Source organism: Dermacentor silvarum, chromosome 4, assembly GCF_013339745.2.
Source record: "Dermacentor silvarum isolate Dsil-2018 chromosome 4, BIME_Dsil_1.4, whole genome shotgun sequence".
NCBI lineage: Eukaryota > Metazoa > Arthropoda > Arachnida > Ixodida > Ixodidae > Dermacentor > Dermacentor silvarum.
Genome location: NC_051157.2, coordinates 21,786,462 through 21,803,771, shown reverse-complemented (window position 1 = coordinate 21,803,771; position 17,310 = coordinate 21,786,462). Strand labels below are relative to the sequence as shown.

Below are 17,310 nucleotides of genomic sequence, written 5' to 3'. Positions count from 1 at the left end.
GGGTTTATCTAACGCGAAAGCTCCATCAGCTGGTTTGACACGATCGACTGTATCGCGATTAAAACACGCCGGAACAAAGTCAAACTCTCAATGACACGGCGACAAAGAAAGCTTAGCTTTCCCACGGCCCTCGCGGGCTGGAGGCGAGATTAGAATCTGTGACTGAGGTTCCCGAAAACCACCCGATACGGACCACGAGACGCGAGCGAGCAACAAACGGTATCGCTTTCGCGGCTGAGCGTGTGTGTATACACTGTAGTACGTGACTGTCGAGGGAGAACGAAAATGAAAGAAAGAAAACAAGAAAAAAAAAACGCATTTTAGAGCAACCATCGTCGTACGTGTATGAAGGGAAATAAGTCCAAAACAACAGGGAACAGGTGTTCACAAGGCAGATATCGATAACGCCCGGACAGGGAGGAGTAGGAAGGAGGAGAGACGTTACACCGAGGAACGCTAAGCGCCGCGCATCCGCGCCGAAGCGAAAATAAACGAGGCCATTGGTGGTGGCCCCTTGGCTGCTCTCTCTCGTTCGCCAGGCAGCAGTTCCGGCCGGCCGACCGCAAAAACCACCGGCGCGACGCGACACCAATGACAACGCTGGCAGCGGCAGCAGCTGTGTTTTCCAGAGTGCGCAATGCGCGAGTGAAGGCCACGGCGCCACAGCAGCGCGCGGGCACGCTCGCTCGCCTCCATTTGAGGGGAGGCCAGGCGATTCAATAAGCGCGCCAACCGACGAGCAAAAAAGAGGGGGGGGCGCAAAAACCCTTGCCTCAGCTTGCGCGAGCACCTTAATTCCAGGGAATGAAAACGATTACCGCAGAACGAAAGAGGAAAGCAACCGTAAACGAAACACCGGCAGCAAAGCGCACAAGGCAAGCGCAGGCGATCTGGACGCGTGATACACTGCGCACGTTGCCAATTCGCAGGACATTCCGACAGACGGCGGGATCTTGGCATAAAAGTACAAGCAAAAGCAAGAAGCGTCATCTCGGAGTGTTCTAAACCTTCAGCAACTGAAAGTTTTTTAACGTTCCCCCCCCCCCCCCCCTCTCTCTATGCGCAGTGCACCAATCAACAGAGAAGTGCATTTGTTTTATTTCGTTTCAGCTGCCTGGCAGCAATCACGTAAAGTCCACGAACCAAGCTAATAGGTGAGCGCTACCTAAAAGCGAGAGGGAGAGCGTTCATTTGCACCCCCCCGCCTCGAAGAAAAGAAGACCGACAGGATACGTGCCTCCTTGAAACAGCGAAGCCAGGCGCGAACGGCGCAAACTCCGAGATTCGGAGAGGAACGTGCAGGCACGTTCGCGGGACCCCGGATATCCGGGGGGAATCGGGGGCGGATTCTTCCTTCCGAAGTTGGAATCGCCGCGGCTCCGGAACTCGCCAAGGAAAGGGCGCAGGAAAAACAACGGCGAAAACGATAAAGAAAACATAAACAAGTACCGAAACATACACGAGTCAGGGAGCGCGGGCAAAACTAGCTTGCGCGGGGAAGTATTTTTGGGCGGCGAGAAAAAACGCACGACGCCGGTCGGAAGTGGATGCGAGCGAAAGACGCGACGACGACGACGCTTTCCCCGAGGAGGGCTCATTCGGGAGCTGTGTTATCTCTGCCGCCGCCCTCAGGTCGCCATGCGCCTCTCGGCCCCAACAACAGCGATCTCGCTTTTCTACGCCGCTCGCAGACCGATAGCACGCGACTCGCAGCAGGCGGAAAGGAGGAAAAGTAATAAGAGCAGTGGGTGCACACAGGCGCACATACGCGCAGCCTTCTAGGCAATCAAACACCGCGAAATGCGCTGTCCCACAACTGCCACAGGCTCTAATCGAGTATCACGTAAGGAGTCGGTGCTTCGCATACAGCATAAATCTAGGAAAAAAAACTGCAGATCCCACCCATATGTGTGGATCGGTGATAAAGGTAGTTTTCCTTGGTTTTTACTGAAACGCCGTCGCTTGTTCGCTTCAATACAGCCCGACGCTCCTCGCTCAATACACGCCCATTTTGTTCACTTCTTTCTCCACACTCGGCTGCTTCCGGTGCCTACGTCTTCTCGTTTCACTGTAGCCGACTTCCTCAATTTTCTCTTGGCGACATCTTCACACCTTGCCTCTTGTGTTCTGCTTGTCTATTGGTCTATGTACTCAGGTGGCATACACCCAATTCTGGAGGATCGGCCTCGAATGTTTAGATCTGAGCATGCACTTTTTAATAGCTTGCCCACAGCACACGCCTTTTGTGAGATATACCCGCACTTATTACCAATGATTTACCTTTAGACGCAGCACACAAGAAGCGGCAAACTTGAAATAGCAGACACTTTACGAGCAACACATTGCTTAAATTTAGATCACAATATCTTCTTTATCGACTTTGCTGCTGCCGATTTCACTTGCTTTTAGCCTATCTTTCTCATCAGAAGACTCCCAACAGAAGGTTCGGAGACCAACGAGCGGAACCTTTGACCAAACAGAATTTATTCTTCGTAAAACTTGACGCAACTTTCGTAAAATCGTAAAACGAGCCGAAATTCGTAAACATTACGAGAACTTCGGGAGGGCTGGCAGGAATGGTTGCGATGTTTGGCATTTTCTTACAAAGACAGCGCACAAAGCATGGATAAGAAGATCGGCACCGTGTGATCTTGTTTTCCCTAATTCTGGTTCATGTTTATTTTCGGCGTATACAGAGACATCAAAAGCCGAAGTAGCAGCCAGGAGACACTGTCCGTACATGGGTGTTATTGAGAAACGACGTATACCTCAAGGAGAGAGCCTCTACGGCCTATTTTTAACGTCCCTGACGACTTGCGTGTCTCTCGCGAGACCTAAAATTTCGCAAACACGACCACTGTAACGTCGATCGAAACGTTGTGGGGAGACAAAACATAAAATACGACCTTGGATAACAGTAGCCCATACACGACGTCCTATTCCGGTCGATACTGCAATGAAAACAGCATTACGCGTTGATACCCAGGGCGAAGGGGGACGCGGAAGCGAGGACTATCGCAGTTAACTCAGACCGGCTGCACAAGATTAATTAGCGTGCACTAAAAGCACATGAGTGCTTCTGCATTATGACCCTACAGGCTAAGCCACTTTGATTAGCCAGAAATGTAAAGTGTAGGCAGGAGTGGGTGCTGAGGCCACACCGGACAAATCGTAGATCACAAGCTCCCAGCAGCACACAGCCCCGACAACGCGCAAGATCAGCGCCGGCCAAAAACAAAAGCCTAGAAATGGCATTACGAGCACAAGACTACCTGCACCGCTATTGTCACGGTGTCTCTTGCCGCTTTTTGTTTTTTTTAATCGCAATGTACGATGCAAGGGCGTACACGCATGTAGGTAAAACCTGCATATTCATGCGCAGACGGCGAGGCTACTTTAGTTGCAACAGAGTCGAACAGCCGCGAAATGCCCGAACGCAAACAACGAAGTTTCCGAGGGGAGAGAGCGAGAGAGGCAGTACGAATGTTCAGAGCATGTAGCACCGTAAACACACGGCACCAAGCACTAAAGCACACGTGCGCGCCATATGTCACCGACGTTTTCCGAGCAGTGCGCCAGTTGCGAAGTGACTAAATAAAAATGGGAAAACAGGACTAAATGCTGCACATCAAATAGAACTTCAAGAAAACAAAAGAGGGGAGCTAAATTTCCGTTTGGTGCAGCACCCGATAGTTGCAGACATTCGAAAAACCGCTCTACGCTTCCGACTGGGCACGAACGTAAGCACGTTTGTGCATAACGAAATTTCAACGAACGTTCTAACTTCGGAGCCCTCAAGGTCGCACCTCACAGCCCGCAGTGCGAGCTTCGGGACGCTAAACCCTATCCATGATAACGACCGGTATGTGACCCGGCTTCTGAAATCAGCCGCACCACGAGGCACGTTCCGCGACGAGCGCCAGCGATTCGGCCCGCTTGTCCGGGCAAGGCCGCGCTACAGCGTACTAAATTCTAGTACACTGTAGCCGCGCCAAGCTTCCTGTCACGCAACCGGCGCAACAACGACGACGCCGACCACAGTGTTGTCGACAGAGTCCACCAGCAGCATCGAAAGTGCATCACGCCAACCACCGACGTCAACAAACGCGCCAAACGAACGATACGGCTGCGGCTCGCCGAGGTTCCACTTGGCTGCCCTCCAGCGTTTCACGGTCAGCTTCACTCCATGCGGGCTTCAACTGCTCACGTACAACGAGGAAGAACGAGAATTGAAAAAAAAAAAAAAAAAAAAGAGCAAAATGGCAGCTAAGCACACAGCGAACACCGAAGCCACGCAAGCGACTTTTGCGTCACGAAAGGCTGGTGCGCAGATAGTACCGTCCAAACGATGTATATTAAATAGGGAATTAATTCGACAGACATGCGTCCGGCCGCTCAGCCTAAAGGAATGGAGGAGCTCAAAAGAATGACCGCACAAAGGCAACGCAATCACAGTGCGCGGCTGGCGCGTCACACGGCAAGCAGGGAAGTCATAAATGCGCCCGAGAAGCTCATACATGCATCACGTTAAACTACGATGGAAGAAGTCTCGCTCTCCAGCGAGACGATTCGTGCGTGCCGGGCGCTGCCATTCCTACGGCCGCCGTCGCTTTCCTCGAGGAGACGAAGCCGCACCGCGCGCGGAATGGTGACAGCAGTTTCTGGGGCGCTTTCTCAAACTCGATGAACGAGACAAATTGCGCCCACGCCGGAATGCGGCCGCCGCGACCGGGTATCGAACGCGCGACCACGCGCTCAGCAGCGCAAGAAAAAAAAAAAAAAAAGTTGGAGGACGCTTAAGCTTCGCCTTGAGAGAGTGGAACGCGATAGCATTCAAAGCTCCATGACTGCTTCTCACGCTTCTTGACAACTGCACCTTATGAAACCGTAATGTTTACCGGCAAACGCTGGCGGCGTACGCTATGCACGAAGGCGCGCTTTCTCGTAGAACGCGGCCTCTTGCGTGGGCCGATACCGGCGATTGTGCACAGCGGTGCAAAAAAAAAAAAAAAAAAAAGAAAGAAAGAAAAAAAGCACCATTTTCAGGTTTCTGTTATTGTTTCGCACTTTTAATATTTCAGTCTGAGCCTATTTAACATAAAAAGCATTCGCTGTGGGTGTTTTGTTTCATGACATTTGTTGTTTGTGGGCTGACATTCTCAAAATTCAGAGGAATAACCTTGTAAAGAATGTATGACAAGGTATGAGCAACTTTAGTGATAGATCAAGAACTTTAGTGCCGCATAGAATTTTTTTTTTTTTTTTTTTTGCTCACGGGACGCCTACGCCGGCTACGACGCCAACACCGGATTTTCTGCGACACGGGGCCCTAAACGCCATGGCGTTAACACGACAGGCTGCTTCGCCCGGCGCGGACGCGACAACACGGCTCGCTCCGCTCACATGCACAGGCACCAAGCTCGTGCATTCATGCTTTACTAACTCCACTCCAATGGGAAAACGCAAACTGCAGCTTGGCGGCGACAGACACGCCCACTCACGCTCCCTTCTCGCGCGCCGAGAGTGAGAGAGCGGGCGTGCATTGTGTGTCAAGACCGAAATAGGCCACATGACGACGGGAAAGTCACTAAGACAGCACGAGCAAATGAACAGTAACTGGGGAGAAATGAAAAGTCATACAAGGCACTAGGTACGTTATGGCTAGGTATTTAGCATAATCGCGTTGTCGTTGCAGTCAGGTGCGTCAGAGGGGCAACCTCGAATAGGCGTAGCCTGCGGGCGCGCCGTACACAGCTCGCATTTTAATTGCTCCCGCATCCGCAGAGATGGTGTTCTCAGTAGCAGTGCAATGCGGGCCACACCCGTTACCTCTGCTGCAATATGCAGACCACACCGATCGAAACACGTCAGTTCTTCGAGAGCACGGTTGCCACGCGTCTCGCGCTGCATTTTTTTTTTTCTTTATCGATCCACATTAGTAGACACTAGGTCCAGAACCGACGTCAAAACGATAACGTAGCCACGACCGCAAAGAACAGCCCCCCCCCCCCCCCCCCCCCCCTGTGAATAAGCAATCACCGTGACGAGCACTCCGCAAAGTACTCCTTGAACAGTGCCTATTCTCTCTCGCGCTTCCTCGGCGCCTTCATGACATTCGCAGCGACCCTTCCCCATAGACAAGCGTGACCAGCTCTCACCGGCGAAGCTCAACTACACGCACACTGCAGGTGCGCCCTCGAAGTAAGACGCACCTCGGAGGAAAAAGATCGCAGGCACGAAAACAACTCGTGTGCTCTCATCCCGCCGATCAATAGCGGGCTTGCACTTTACTTAATGCACTTGCCCCCCCCCCCGTCACTTGCAGCGCTTCTTCTCCCACTTCCTTTTTTCCTGCTTGCTTGGCGTTATCGATGCTTCTCGCGTTCCGGATATGCTGCCCTTGCACTGTTACGACGGGTTCGCAAGCAGTCAGCCCACTATTTTCTTCTATAGGGCACATTATCGAAGGCGCACGTACGTACACCGTTGGTCAATCGAAGTGCACAAGTCTCCGCCCTAATCGCCCAGATTCCTGGAAATGCTAACTGCGATTCTTTTTTTTTTTTTTTTTGCTTCATTTCCTCGCTACCGAAAGTAGAGTCAGACGCAAATACTGCCCGTTCTTTTCTCTATGATTCATTTTTTTTCTCCCGAGAGTGAAGCCGGCATAAGACAAATCAGATAGGCTTCATCAAGGAGGTAGCTGCAGTGGCGTACGCGAAACTATTTGGTACAGGAATGACGTTACAAAATGCATAAATGACATTTACTCGCGCAATAGAAAGCTTACATGCCTAACTTATGTTACAGCTAGTGGGTGTCTTACGGTTTAATTTTGCAATCGCGCTCGCTCCATATTCGTAGTGGGCCCGCTTGTTTTGCAGAGGGGTGTTTCGGCACTAGAGTAAGAAAATGCGGGGTTAGTATGGTTGCAATGATATAAGCGATAATGCTATATAATAATGTTTTAGTTACATCTGTTTCCGCAAGCGACCCCCCTAAAGCCTCTTCAAAGACGTCAATATTTAAACGCGCACGGTGCTGCAAAACGAGTCCACACGTGGCGCCGTACACATCGTGCAAAGTGGCGCTCTAAATGCCCCACGGACAAGCAGTTGCAGATACGGTCGCTAATGAGCACCCGAAGACTGAGCGGCCCGAATCTCCCCGCTTACGACGTCGTTCACTTACTGCGTGGCCTGCTCGCCGCGTCTCAGACGATACGTCACGGGATGATGATAATGACGCAACCAAAGTAACGACAGAGCACCACTAGCCTCGTTCCTTCGGTAGAGGAAAACTGCTTCGCAGGCATCGACGCGCTACTGTGAGAAACACATGGTGGAATAAAATCGCTCTTATAATCAGCTGTGCTACCAAGATGGAAGGTTGAGCGAGTTTCTGGCACGTATTCGTGGTAAAGAGAAGCGCAGGCAACACAACCACTGACTCACAGTTAAAGTATTATCGCACAAACACTCAATAAATATATGTGCGACTATCGACAGAAGAAGTGAAAGTATAAGCAGCTATCACGCACTGCAGCACACAACATGAGATTGCTAATAACACGGCTCATGTCCCATGAGCTGGGTTAAGTTCGACCGCCTGGGGGCTCTTAGACGTTCACGCTGAACACAGTCGCCTTAGAAATTGAAAATTTATCGCGCAAAATGTGATCGCTACATCAGAAGTTTATATAATTGGGTTTCCTCTCATAACTACCGATAAACAATTGAGCGGATGCTTTACTGCCAAAAATGACTCATACTGCGCTTATCAGCAGCAATCGGTGTTTTTAAAGAACATATATATATATATATATATATATATATATATATATATATTGAAGAGAGTCCGTTGTACTAGAAATGAAGTCAACAAGGGCGGCAATGTGGGGTTCATCACCTCGCAATGTCATGATGTGTAGCGCTTCGGTAGGTGTTTCGTTTCTCCATGCGTCCTTGTTCTTGCTAAGCTACACTTCATGCCGGTGTTTGAAGTCAGTTAAGTGGTGTCGGCTCGATAATGGCACTAAGTTTGCAAAGCTGTCAACGCGGTCGTAAGGTCAAGCCCTTATCGCACTCAGCCACAAAATGATAGAAATGACGCGCTGCGTTCGACTGATTAGCTGCGTTGTGCGATTTGATCCTTGGGGGCGCCAAGCCTTTTTCCCTACCCCTGGCTGGTCGAGGCTCTGCCGCTCTAGGGTTCATTTTGGGTGGGGACAACGTGCAGCCGAAAAAAATTTGACCGATCACGGAGGGAGGGCTAACTGCGGATTTGTAATCAATCAATCAATCAATCATTTATCGTAATGATAATAGTAATAAGAGTGAAAGTTTTACGTTATCGTGATCCTGTGTGATGTAACTGAGCAGGGTCGTTTTAAGTGGGCGACTCCTTGCAAAACAATTTGGGTGCTGAGAAACTGTTCGTAGTAGCGCGAGACCGCTCTAGATGGGATCGCTATACACGGGCTCGACTTGTAACCACCCGCGGCGGTGGCTCAGCGGCTATGACATTCTTCTGCTGAGCACGAGGTAACGGGTACGATTTCCGGCGGCGGGGGCTGCACTTCGACGGGGGCAAAACGCAAGAGGTACCGCGCGTTAGGTGCACGTTAACAAAAGAACCAACCACATGTACATTTGCTATCTAAGAAGCGTTTAGCATGCTACGGGAGGTGATTATTTGTGGCACTATAGGTTGCCCTATGGGTTATGGGTGGCGTTCCCCTTACCACCGTGCCTTACCTGTACGCGGTAGCCAACCGGTATTTCGAGCGCCACTTCCTCAAGGACCAGTTCGGAACCCCGTGTACGCGAGGAAGCTTCCCTTACCACCGCGCTGTCTTTACCACTCACTGCACTATCTTCGAGATCGGCCCACGAAAACGGTTGGCTCCCAATGAAACCTTAACGCTGTAAGGCTCTATTGGCACTTTGCGCTGAATTTTCCCACAGTTTACAGAAGCGCCGGAACACACAGCCTAGCACGCGGTGGAAGCAAAATGGGAGGGATGCGAGAAAATTTTGCTGACACACAATTGCTTATCCCGAGAATGAAAATGTCCAAGTGCGCATGCTCTGTATGAGTGGGAGTGCTTGCGATTGAAGCGCCAATATTCCAGAGTTTCAGCTCAGCAAAGCTTGGTGCGTAGCACTCCGGCGAGCGGTAAAGGCTAGCTCGTTGGTTCAATGGCTAATTTTCCTCGCATCCCTAGCGGCCGGTGTCGATGACGCTAGAGGTGATAAATGAAAGCGTCGGAGCGCCAATTGGCCAAAAATAGCCCGGAGACTTCCACGACGGCGTCTCTCAAAGAGTTGCTTCGAAACCAATACCTCATCACTCGCATTTTCATTTCTTTACGCATTTCTTTCCCATAAAGGCCGCGAGATTGCTTAGGCTTCCACATCATATCGCAACATTTGTACTAGGCGCGACTACTGCTGTTCCACATGACACCATCGTACACACACGGCCTTCCATGTCACTTTCCACGAACAAAACGCAGAAGCACAGTGTCCAATGTGCCGCACGTTTGCAGAAACAGTACACCAAGCGCACTGCTGATTCCAGTCTACGATTATGACAAGACGGCCGCGCTTGAAAGCATGACTTAAAAAAAAAAATCGACATGCTACAAACGATAACGTGAGCTGTGGATCAGCTGCTGTGAACCTCACACTGTTTATTTTTTCTTGGTCCTTCACATCGGATACTGACTAATCGGGGGAAGCGCAGATTTAAGACAAGTGCCGTGACCCGGCCGGCAGCCTTTATCACCCATCGTCCTCGAGAAATACCATACAAGAGAGACTGACAACGGACTAGCAGTTTTCGCTTTAGCAGCAGTGACAGTCCCGTGTTAGCCAACCGCCGACAGAACAGAAGGTTCCATGTCATCAAAGCCAAAACACGCGACAAGACCCAACATGTCGCGTACACTAACACCCGACTGTGTGCTCCTCGAACGTACTAGTACGACTGTTGCCGCGGGCGATGGCGTCTGGCCGCACCGATAACCAAACCACGAGCACAGCACACGTTTCAGGCGACTCGTTCGGGTTAAGCGAGCATTGCAAAAACCGTTTACACACGAGCAAAACCACAGAAAACGCACGCAGAAGGCTCAAAAGGGCGCAGCAATTCCTCTAAACTTATCGAACCACCCGGCGTCAACCGTCGGAGCCAAAATTCTACACGATAAAGAAAATTGTGCCCTCCCCTCGTTTGCTATTCGTATATTCTCTGTCCTCGACAGCGGGGCACAGCAACGCCACCACGTTATGCCGCGGCGATAAAACGAGGCCGAGAGGGAGGAACGGCCCGGAGGAGTCAAAAGGACAAACGGTTATTTCATCCGTCCTCGCCAGATGCGGCGCGACGACCGTCACGTCTCCCTCTCTTCACCTCGGTCGCGGCGGCTCCCAAAGGCCCGCACAGATAAGCAACTCGGCTGCAACCAACGAGCGCACCCGGCCACCAACCGCTGCAGTTCGAGCAGCACTGAATGAAAACTCCCATGGCAACCGCGTACCGCTTCTCAATTCATCAACTTCACGAGCGCTGGAATGCGTTCAATCCACAACTGAACTGTGTTTGCAATACTTGACGGCCGTGATCACGGTGCGAATACAAGAACCTTTGAACTACGGGGCCTCAGAAACTGCATGCAATTGAGCAGCTGCAAGGCAACCAAAATGCTTGCATCACATAAAACTACGCGACGTTTTCAGCGAAACCAACATCACTTTCATTAATGAACACACGCTGGCGAGGGTGTTACATGATTAATTAACCTAGATGCCATGCTTCTCCCGGCGGCACTTCGTTATACGAGCGGGGGAATGGCTTTTAAGGCAAAACTAGATTGAAACGTCTGATGTCAGGAGAGAAAAGAAACACTGAAGTCTGTCCACAAGAAGCACGCTCCTGTTTGTTTTTGAGATTCAATCTTATTTGCCAGGTGTGCTTCTCGCCTAGCGAAGGGGTGCGTGTGGTATCGCTGGGCAAAGCAAAAACGAATCGCCACGCAAGCTGCATAGAATGAAGCAGACGCTGCGCGCACGACCAAAGAAGACAGCCGACTTCCAAGCCACCACATGACAACGAAAGGGTTACCCCATTCTAGGCGTGCAACAATGCCTGCCGCCGCAAGAGCGCCGGAACGCGGCGAGATAGAGGCGGAGGAGGAGACCGGGTGAGCGAAATAGAAAGGGAAAGGCAACGGAGCAGCCTCCTCGCCCCTAGCGCCGCAGCATCGGACGGACATGTTGGCGCTCCGCGCGCACGCAGTGCAGCCGAAGCCCGCGAGAGCTGAGGGTGGTCGCCGGACCTCTGGCCGCTGCGCGTTTGGAAACGATGCTCACGGCGCACAGTCGCGTCACTAGTAGTTAACGATGATCCGCAATCGGTCGACGGTGCGAGGAAAGCGGCCCAGGCTAAAGGGAGCGGCAGTCCTCGCTGACCCCGTGACGGTAAGAATCCCGCTCGAGCCACTCGGCAACCTCGCTCTCTCGTTACGCCGACAATCAATCGAGGCCGCTGGCCTTGCACGAAAAAGCGGGCGCGCTCGCTCGGAAGCGCGGCGCCCTGCTGCATCGCGCGCCTAGGAATATCGAGACAATGGGCAGGGAAACCGCGGCCGACAACCCTCTGGTGTAGGTCGGAACCGTGCGGGCGCGACAATTCTTCAATGCTGCTTTCTAGTGCGTGCGTTCACGAGCGCGGTCGACATTAGGCCTAATGTGTTCCCCGTTAGCGCCCACCCGCCTACCGTGTCGGCGATGTTTACAATAACAACGCAGCTGGTACGTAACTATTCAAAGCGAGTATAATCACTAATGAAACACTTTCGACTTGCAAGCATGTCTTAGTGACAACTGTTTTCGTAACGGTCTGGCGCCGAAGGTGCTTTGCAAATAATTTGCTTCATATGTACCGGTGAAACGATTCAGCGCGAATATGGCCTCAGCAAAATCTTCACTGCAGTTCAGATAGCGTACGCGCGTTGCATTCGCATACGCGCCAGAGTCGAGAAACACTCTCCATGCTGGCGACACCGGAGTGAGTCGGTAAACAGCTCAATGGTTGTGCGCTGCACACGCAGCTAATGATCGCCTGTTATTCCCGATTCCAGGTGTGAAAAACAATGCAAGTAAAGCTGCCACAGGGAGGCGTCGCACTCTACGTCTGCCTCTCGTTGTTCGCTTGCGGACTGGCGCATGCGGATGCTGGCTCAGGTGACGGCCCCGTCCGCCAAGATGGCGCGATCGACTGTCCAGAAATGTGCAAGTGTCGCTCAGCCGATTCTTCAGGAGCGCAACGTGTCCTCTGCGTGGGTCAGCTGCGCAGAGCTGTGCCGAAAGACCTCCCACCTCAAGTTGCCTCACTCGATCTTTCACGGAATAAGATCAGAAGGATCAACTCAAGCGAGCTGAGTTCTGCAAACTATACACATGCAAGTTACCTGAGACACCTCAATCTGCACCAGAATCTTATACAAGAAATAAATGTTAATAGCTTTCAAACGCTAGTCTCTCTCCAAGAGCTGGATGTGAGTGACAATGTAATTTATGCCATCCATGTAAATAGTTTTGATTCTCTTGAAGCTCTTACTGTGTTAAACCTTTCTAGAAACCATTTGGACCAACTGAAACATGAATGGTTCCAAGGCCTTTCCAACCTGACTGTGCTTGACCTGTCGCACAATAAGATCCAAGCATTAAACAACGTAGTGTTCTGGTCGCTCCACCATCTGGTGCACCTGTGTGTGGATTACAACAGAATCAGTTCTGTGGGGCTCTTAAGCCTGAAGGGTCTCGACTCTCTCAGGTATCTTAATGTTAGCCACAATAGCATCACGACCATACAAACTGGCACACTACGACCAACGCCAAAGCTTGAAGTATTGGACATGAGCTATAACCCAATGACAAGCCTTCATGAACCATTTAAGCATGGCCATAACATTCGCAAACTACATGCATCTCACCTACACAATCTCTCTCACTTGTCAAAGGCAGTCTTTACAGACTTGGACAGTGTGGAAGAAGTCCTGATGAACAACTGCCCTGCCCTAGAGACAGTAGAGAGTGATGCTCTCTGGCCACTGAAAGCTGTTCGCAAGCTGGACTTGCGTTTTAACAATTTCACGACTCTCCCATCTGGGTTGTTTGACCCTCTGGTACAAGTGGAACGGGTTCGTCTCAATGGCAATCCGTGGTTCTGCGACTGCCGCCTTTACTGGCTGCTACTGTGGTTACGTGACAACGTGCGAGCCCACCTTTTGTCACCTTCAAACACCCTCTGTGCCAAGCCATCCAACCTTACTGACATCACAGTGTTGGATGCTGTGGATAAGCACATGGTCTGCCGCAAGGCTACCGTGATAGAGCACACAACTGAAGCACATTTTAGGTTGTTTACATCAGCAGTGCTCTCATGCCGTGTTGATGGAAGCCCTGCTCCTTCAATAACCTGGACCACACCACACAAGCACCGCTTCAACTGGACAGCAGAATATGGCACATCTGTTGGAAATTCTTCTCTGAATGGACGCGTGGACAAGGGTGACTGCCCGAAGTTTGTGCTTCTTCAGAATGGTGACTTGTTTCTGCGCGAGGTCCAACGTGGTGACAGTGGTCATTACCGGTGCACAGCCACCAATGTGCTAGGCCACCATACGGTAGCAATACGGCTCACCCTAGACTACGACTTTCTGGTGAATGTCAAAATAGTGAGTGTGCTTGTGGGGTGCGCTACAGCATTTGCTTTTGTGCTGATCACGATGGTGGTCATGTTAGTAAGTGCCATACTACGAAGATTTGGGGTGGAGTGTCCGTGCTGCATGATGGGGGAGTCGCCGCGTGCACGACAGCTCTATCGCATGCTTGAGAGTCTCGAGCAATACCGATGCCAGCAGCTGGAGCGGCTTCGAGACAACTATGCCACTCAAGTGCTTAGGATCAAGGAGAACTGTACCCAGCAGATGGAGAAGATCAGGGAAAGTTACACCGGCCAGACAGATCGACTGAGGGACTTCTGTGACTACGGCACTACACAAATCACCAACATAAGGGATAACTACTATTCACAGGTAAGAAATGTTTTTGTGACATCTGAAAAATTCTTTTTTAACATTTTGCTGCTTCATTTATCACATGCACAGTACCAGTGGCTAGCAGGCAGTGGTATTCAAATAGGCTTAGTAGGATGACAGCTGTAGAACCGTGTGCCAATTTTTGTTGAGTTGAACTGATGCTTGTTGCTGCTCTAGGTACAGAGGGTGCGAGACTATGGCATTGGGCAAATCGACAGGCTTCGCGAGAACTACGTGTTTCAACGCAACAGAATTCGAAAGTTCAGTGCCCATCACCTGTACAAGTTACGTGAAAATTACAAGCTGCAGCAACAACACCTTAACAAGATACTGGAGAACCTCAACCTCGAGAGCTGCCGGAGTGTCTGTGCCCGCACTGACTCCATCATCTTTGATCCTGCCGAGATTGGCCTGGAGCCTCCACCACTGGACATGCTGCCGCCACCGGCCATCTTTCCTCTGTTCATGGATGAAGACACTGAGAGCCAGATTTCCGCTTACTACACTCCAGACACACTGTCTCAGGTGTCGCCGGACGAAGTGGTTCTGCAACCAAATTTTCCCGACCTAGACTGTTTCCCGGATTTCGCTGCAGAGCTTCCAGCCATCCACATGCCGGACATGACGTGTGGAATGGCACCAGATCAGGCAGGTCCCAGCCATTTGCCAACAAATGTGACTGTGCATCTCGACTGTGATGTGGCTGCATCTGAAGTGCCGCTGTTACAGAATGCATCCCATGAGACTGCAGTGTGATGCAGTGAATGTGAATAGAACAGTACTTAAGTCGAACTTTGTAGCAACATTCGCAGAGACATGTGCAGCTTGGATGCTTCAGGAATGAAGTTGCTGTAAACCACAGAGACCCAGCTTAATGTTATGCAGTGAAGGAACCCAAGCTCTTACATGCTAGTCTGGCAACGTGGGAACACTTGTTCAGTTTCAAATGTGCTGGCAGTCTGTGCAGCATGGTGAACTAGGCTTAAGGGGCGTCAGATATGCAGATACATCTTTGTTGCTAGAAGTGGGACATTCACAGTTGAAACCCTTGCCTAGAAGGCTGCACCATGCTTACAGTTGCTTAGGTTGTGAGGTGCATTGCATATTTTCGTACTGGTGTCTTAGAAAAGCAGTAGCAACAGAAGTGCTTTTACCAGCACGATTTATGAACATATCATGCTGAAAAACACGTAAGCAAAGATGGAGTAGTCCATGTATCTTCCGGAAGGCACCCTGCCCCTCAATAAATGGCTGCCACATTTCAGGTTTTAGAGAAGCCAAGTTTCTGTGATAGACTGGATGTCCCCCACTAGTGGGCATCCTCAATATTCCAGGCTATAGTTTCAGCTTTCAGACACTCCCCTTGTTCCACTTGTGCCCCTTGTATCATGAAAATTATAGACCAGTGCTCTTAGCAAGCAGGATTTCTGTACCCTGAAAGGTCGACTTGAGAAGAATTCTATGGTGCAAGAAACTTTTTCTGTGAATTTTTATAGTAATTATTGCTCCCATGTGCGTTTATGTTTATATTGCTCCCATGTGTGTTTACGTTATTGTATTATTTGCGACTTTGAATGGTTGAGATAATTCTTTCTCTCAAATATTTCTTTAAAAAAAAAAATAAAACTATGTACCTGCTTTTTTGATTAGAATGTTTTGTCTATAAGAAAAAATACAACACCAGATTTGAAGGGCATGAGAAATGCAATCACAAAGCACAGTCCCACTCCATTCTTGCGTGCTCTTGTGTACTCTATATTCCTTTCCATCCGAGCATGTGCACATCAGAGCCACTGTAGTGGGTCATTTACCTAAGCAGAGAAGTAGCGTAATACAACAGTCAGCATTTGAATATTCAGAGTGTGATCTGTGCTGTGTAAAACCGAGCTCACATGAAGCCTATTTGAACACAAGCCAACTAATTTACAACACAGCATGGTAAAGCCAAATTCTGGTTTGAACATGTCCATAGTAACTATCTAACATCACACTGTATTTTCTGCTACAAAAAGTAGAAAAAAAAAAAAAAACTATGCAAAGAAGTTTTTTTTTTTTTACCACCTCAATACTCAGTTGAACCTTAAACATTAGGTTCTGCAAAACATTTTGAGAAAGGCATGGAATATGCCTAGGCATCACCTTATGGAACGAAAGCCTTCTGAATACATCCTGTATGAGCAAAGTTATTGGAAAACAAATGTTGCTCCTGCCATATGTTTGTGGTCCCCTTGTTTCTGTGATTAAGAGTCTATACTTCAATCTACTTCTGTAAATTGTACACAAGACTGTTTCACAGGAAGAGCGAAATGATTGACAGTGGTCGAAAAAGAACTGGCTCTGCCTTAAAAGGCATCTCTTGTTAGATCACCGTTGATCAATTGCACACAAAGGCTTCATGCATACAGCCAGTAAAGCTCTTGTTTGCAGCTTTATTTTTGAAGCAAGTGATATTGCTTCCTGCCATCAGAAGGTGCCGTCACCTTATCATTGATAAGATTTTGCTTTGCCAAGCCCAGCTGTTGGCTAATGAAATTAATTAAATTTTGGGGTCTTATGTGCCAAAACCACAATATGATTATGAGGCGTACCATAGTGAGGAACCCCGGATTAATTTTGACCACATGGAATTCTTAATGTGCACCCAATGCATATTTGTTGGCTTATTCTAGCCTATACAGACTCGATATACACAAATGCTGCTGATAAACCACATTCCCCCTTTTTGTGTGTTTCACTCGAGCATGAGCAAACTCAGTGAAATACACATCAAACTTCCTACTAGTAATTACTAATAATGACCAACACAGGTTAAGAGAACAAATCAGTCTATATGGAGATGCTACGACTTCACCCTGCACAGAATTCACAAGGCTAAACATGGGAACTTCAACAATGACAGCTAAACTAAGCAGATGACCATTGCCGAAAACCAGAACTGCAAAGTCTTTTTTTACTTGCTTTGACAAAGTTGCACTGAGCAATAATTGCATTGCTAGCTGGAAGTACTGATTAATCTTAACACAAAGAAATCCACCCAGTAGCTGTTGTGTTTGTCACACTCTTGAAGATAAACAAGGGAAGTGGCACGAATTTTAAGAAACTAAACGATAAAGCAGGTGTTCCCTTGAACAAAAATGTAGGCTCCCTGCTGTGGGTACCGGAGTAACACTTTGCATTATTTAGTGGCTAGGCAAGTTACAATG

At 49.5% G+C, this 17,310-nt stretch overlaps 2 protein-coding genes across 3 annotated transcripts in view; one reads left to right on the top strand and one right to left on the bottom strand.

The window, feature by feature from the left end:
• LOC119449617 (putative oxidoreductase GLYR1 homolog) overlaps positions 1–17,310 on the bottom strand; it is a 103,097-nt gene that overhangs the window by 58,332 nt on the left and 27,455 nt on the right. The gene's annotated exons all lie outside the window — the stretch shown is intronic.
• LOC119449616 (leucine-rich repeat and immunoglobulin-like domain-containing nogo receptor-interacting protein 3) lies at positions 11,261–15,753 on the top strand. Its single transcript, XM_037712828.2, has 3 exons — positions 11,261–11,483; positions 12,146–14,104; positions 14,285–15,753. Exons 2-3 carry the CDS (start codon positions 12,158–12,160, stop codon positions 14,861–14,863), a joined length of 2,526 nt encoding a protein of 841 aa, XP_037568756.1. The 5' UTR covers positions 11,261–11,483; positions 12,146–12,157; the 3' UTR covers positions 14,864–15,753.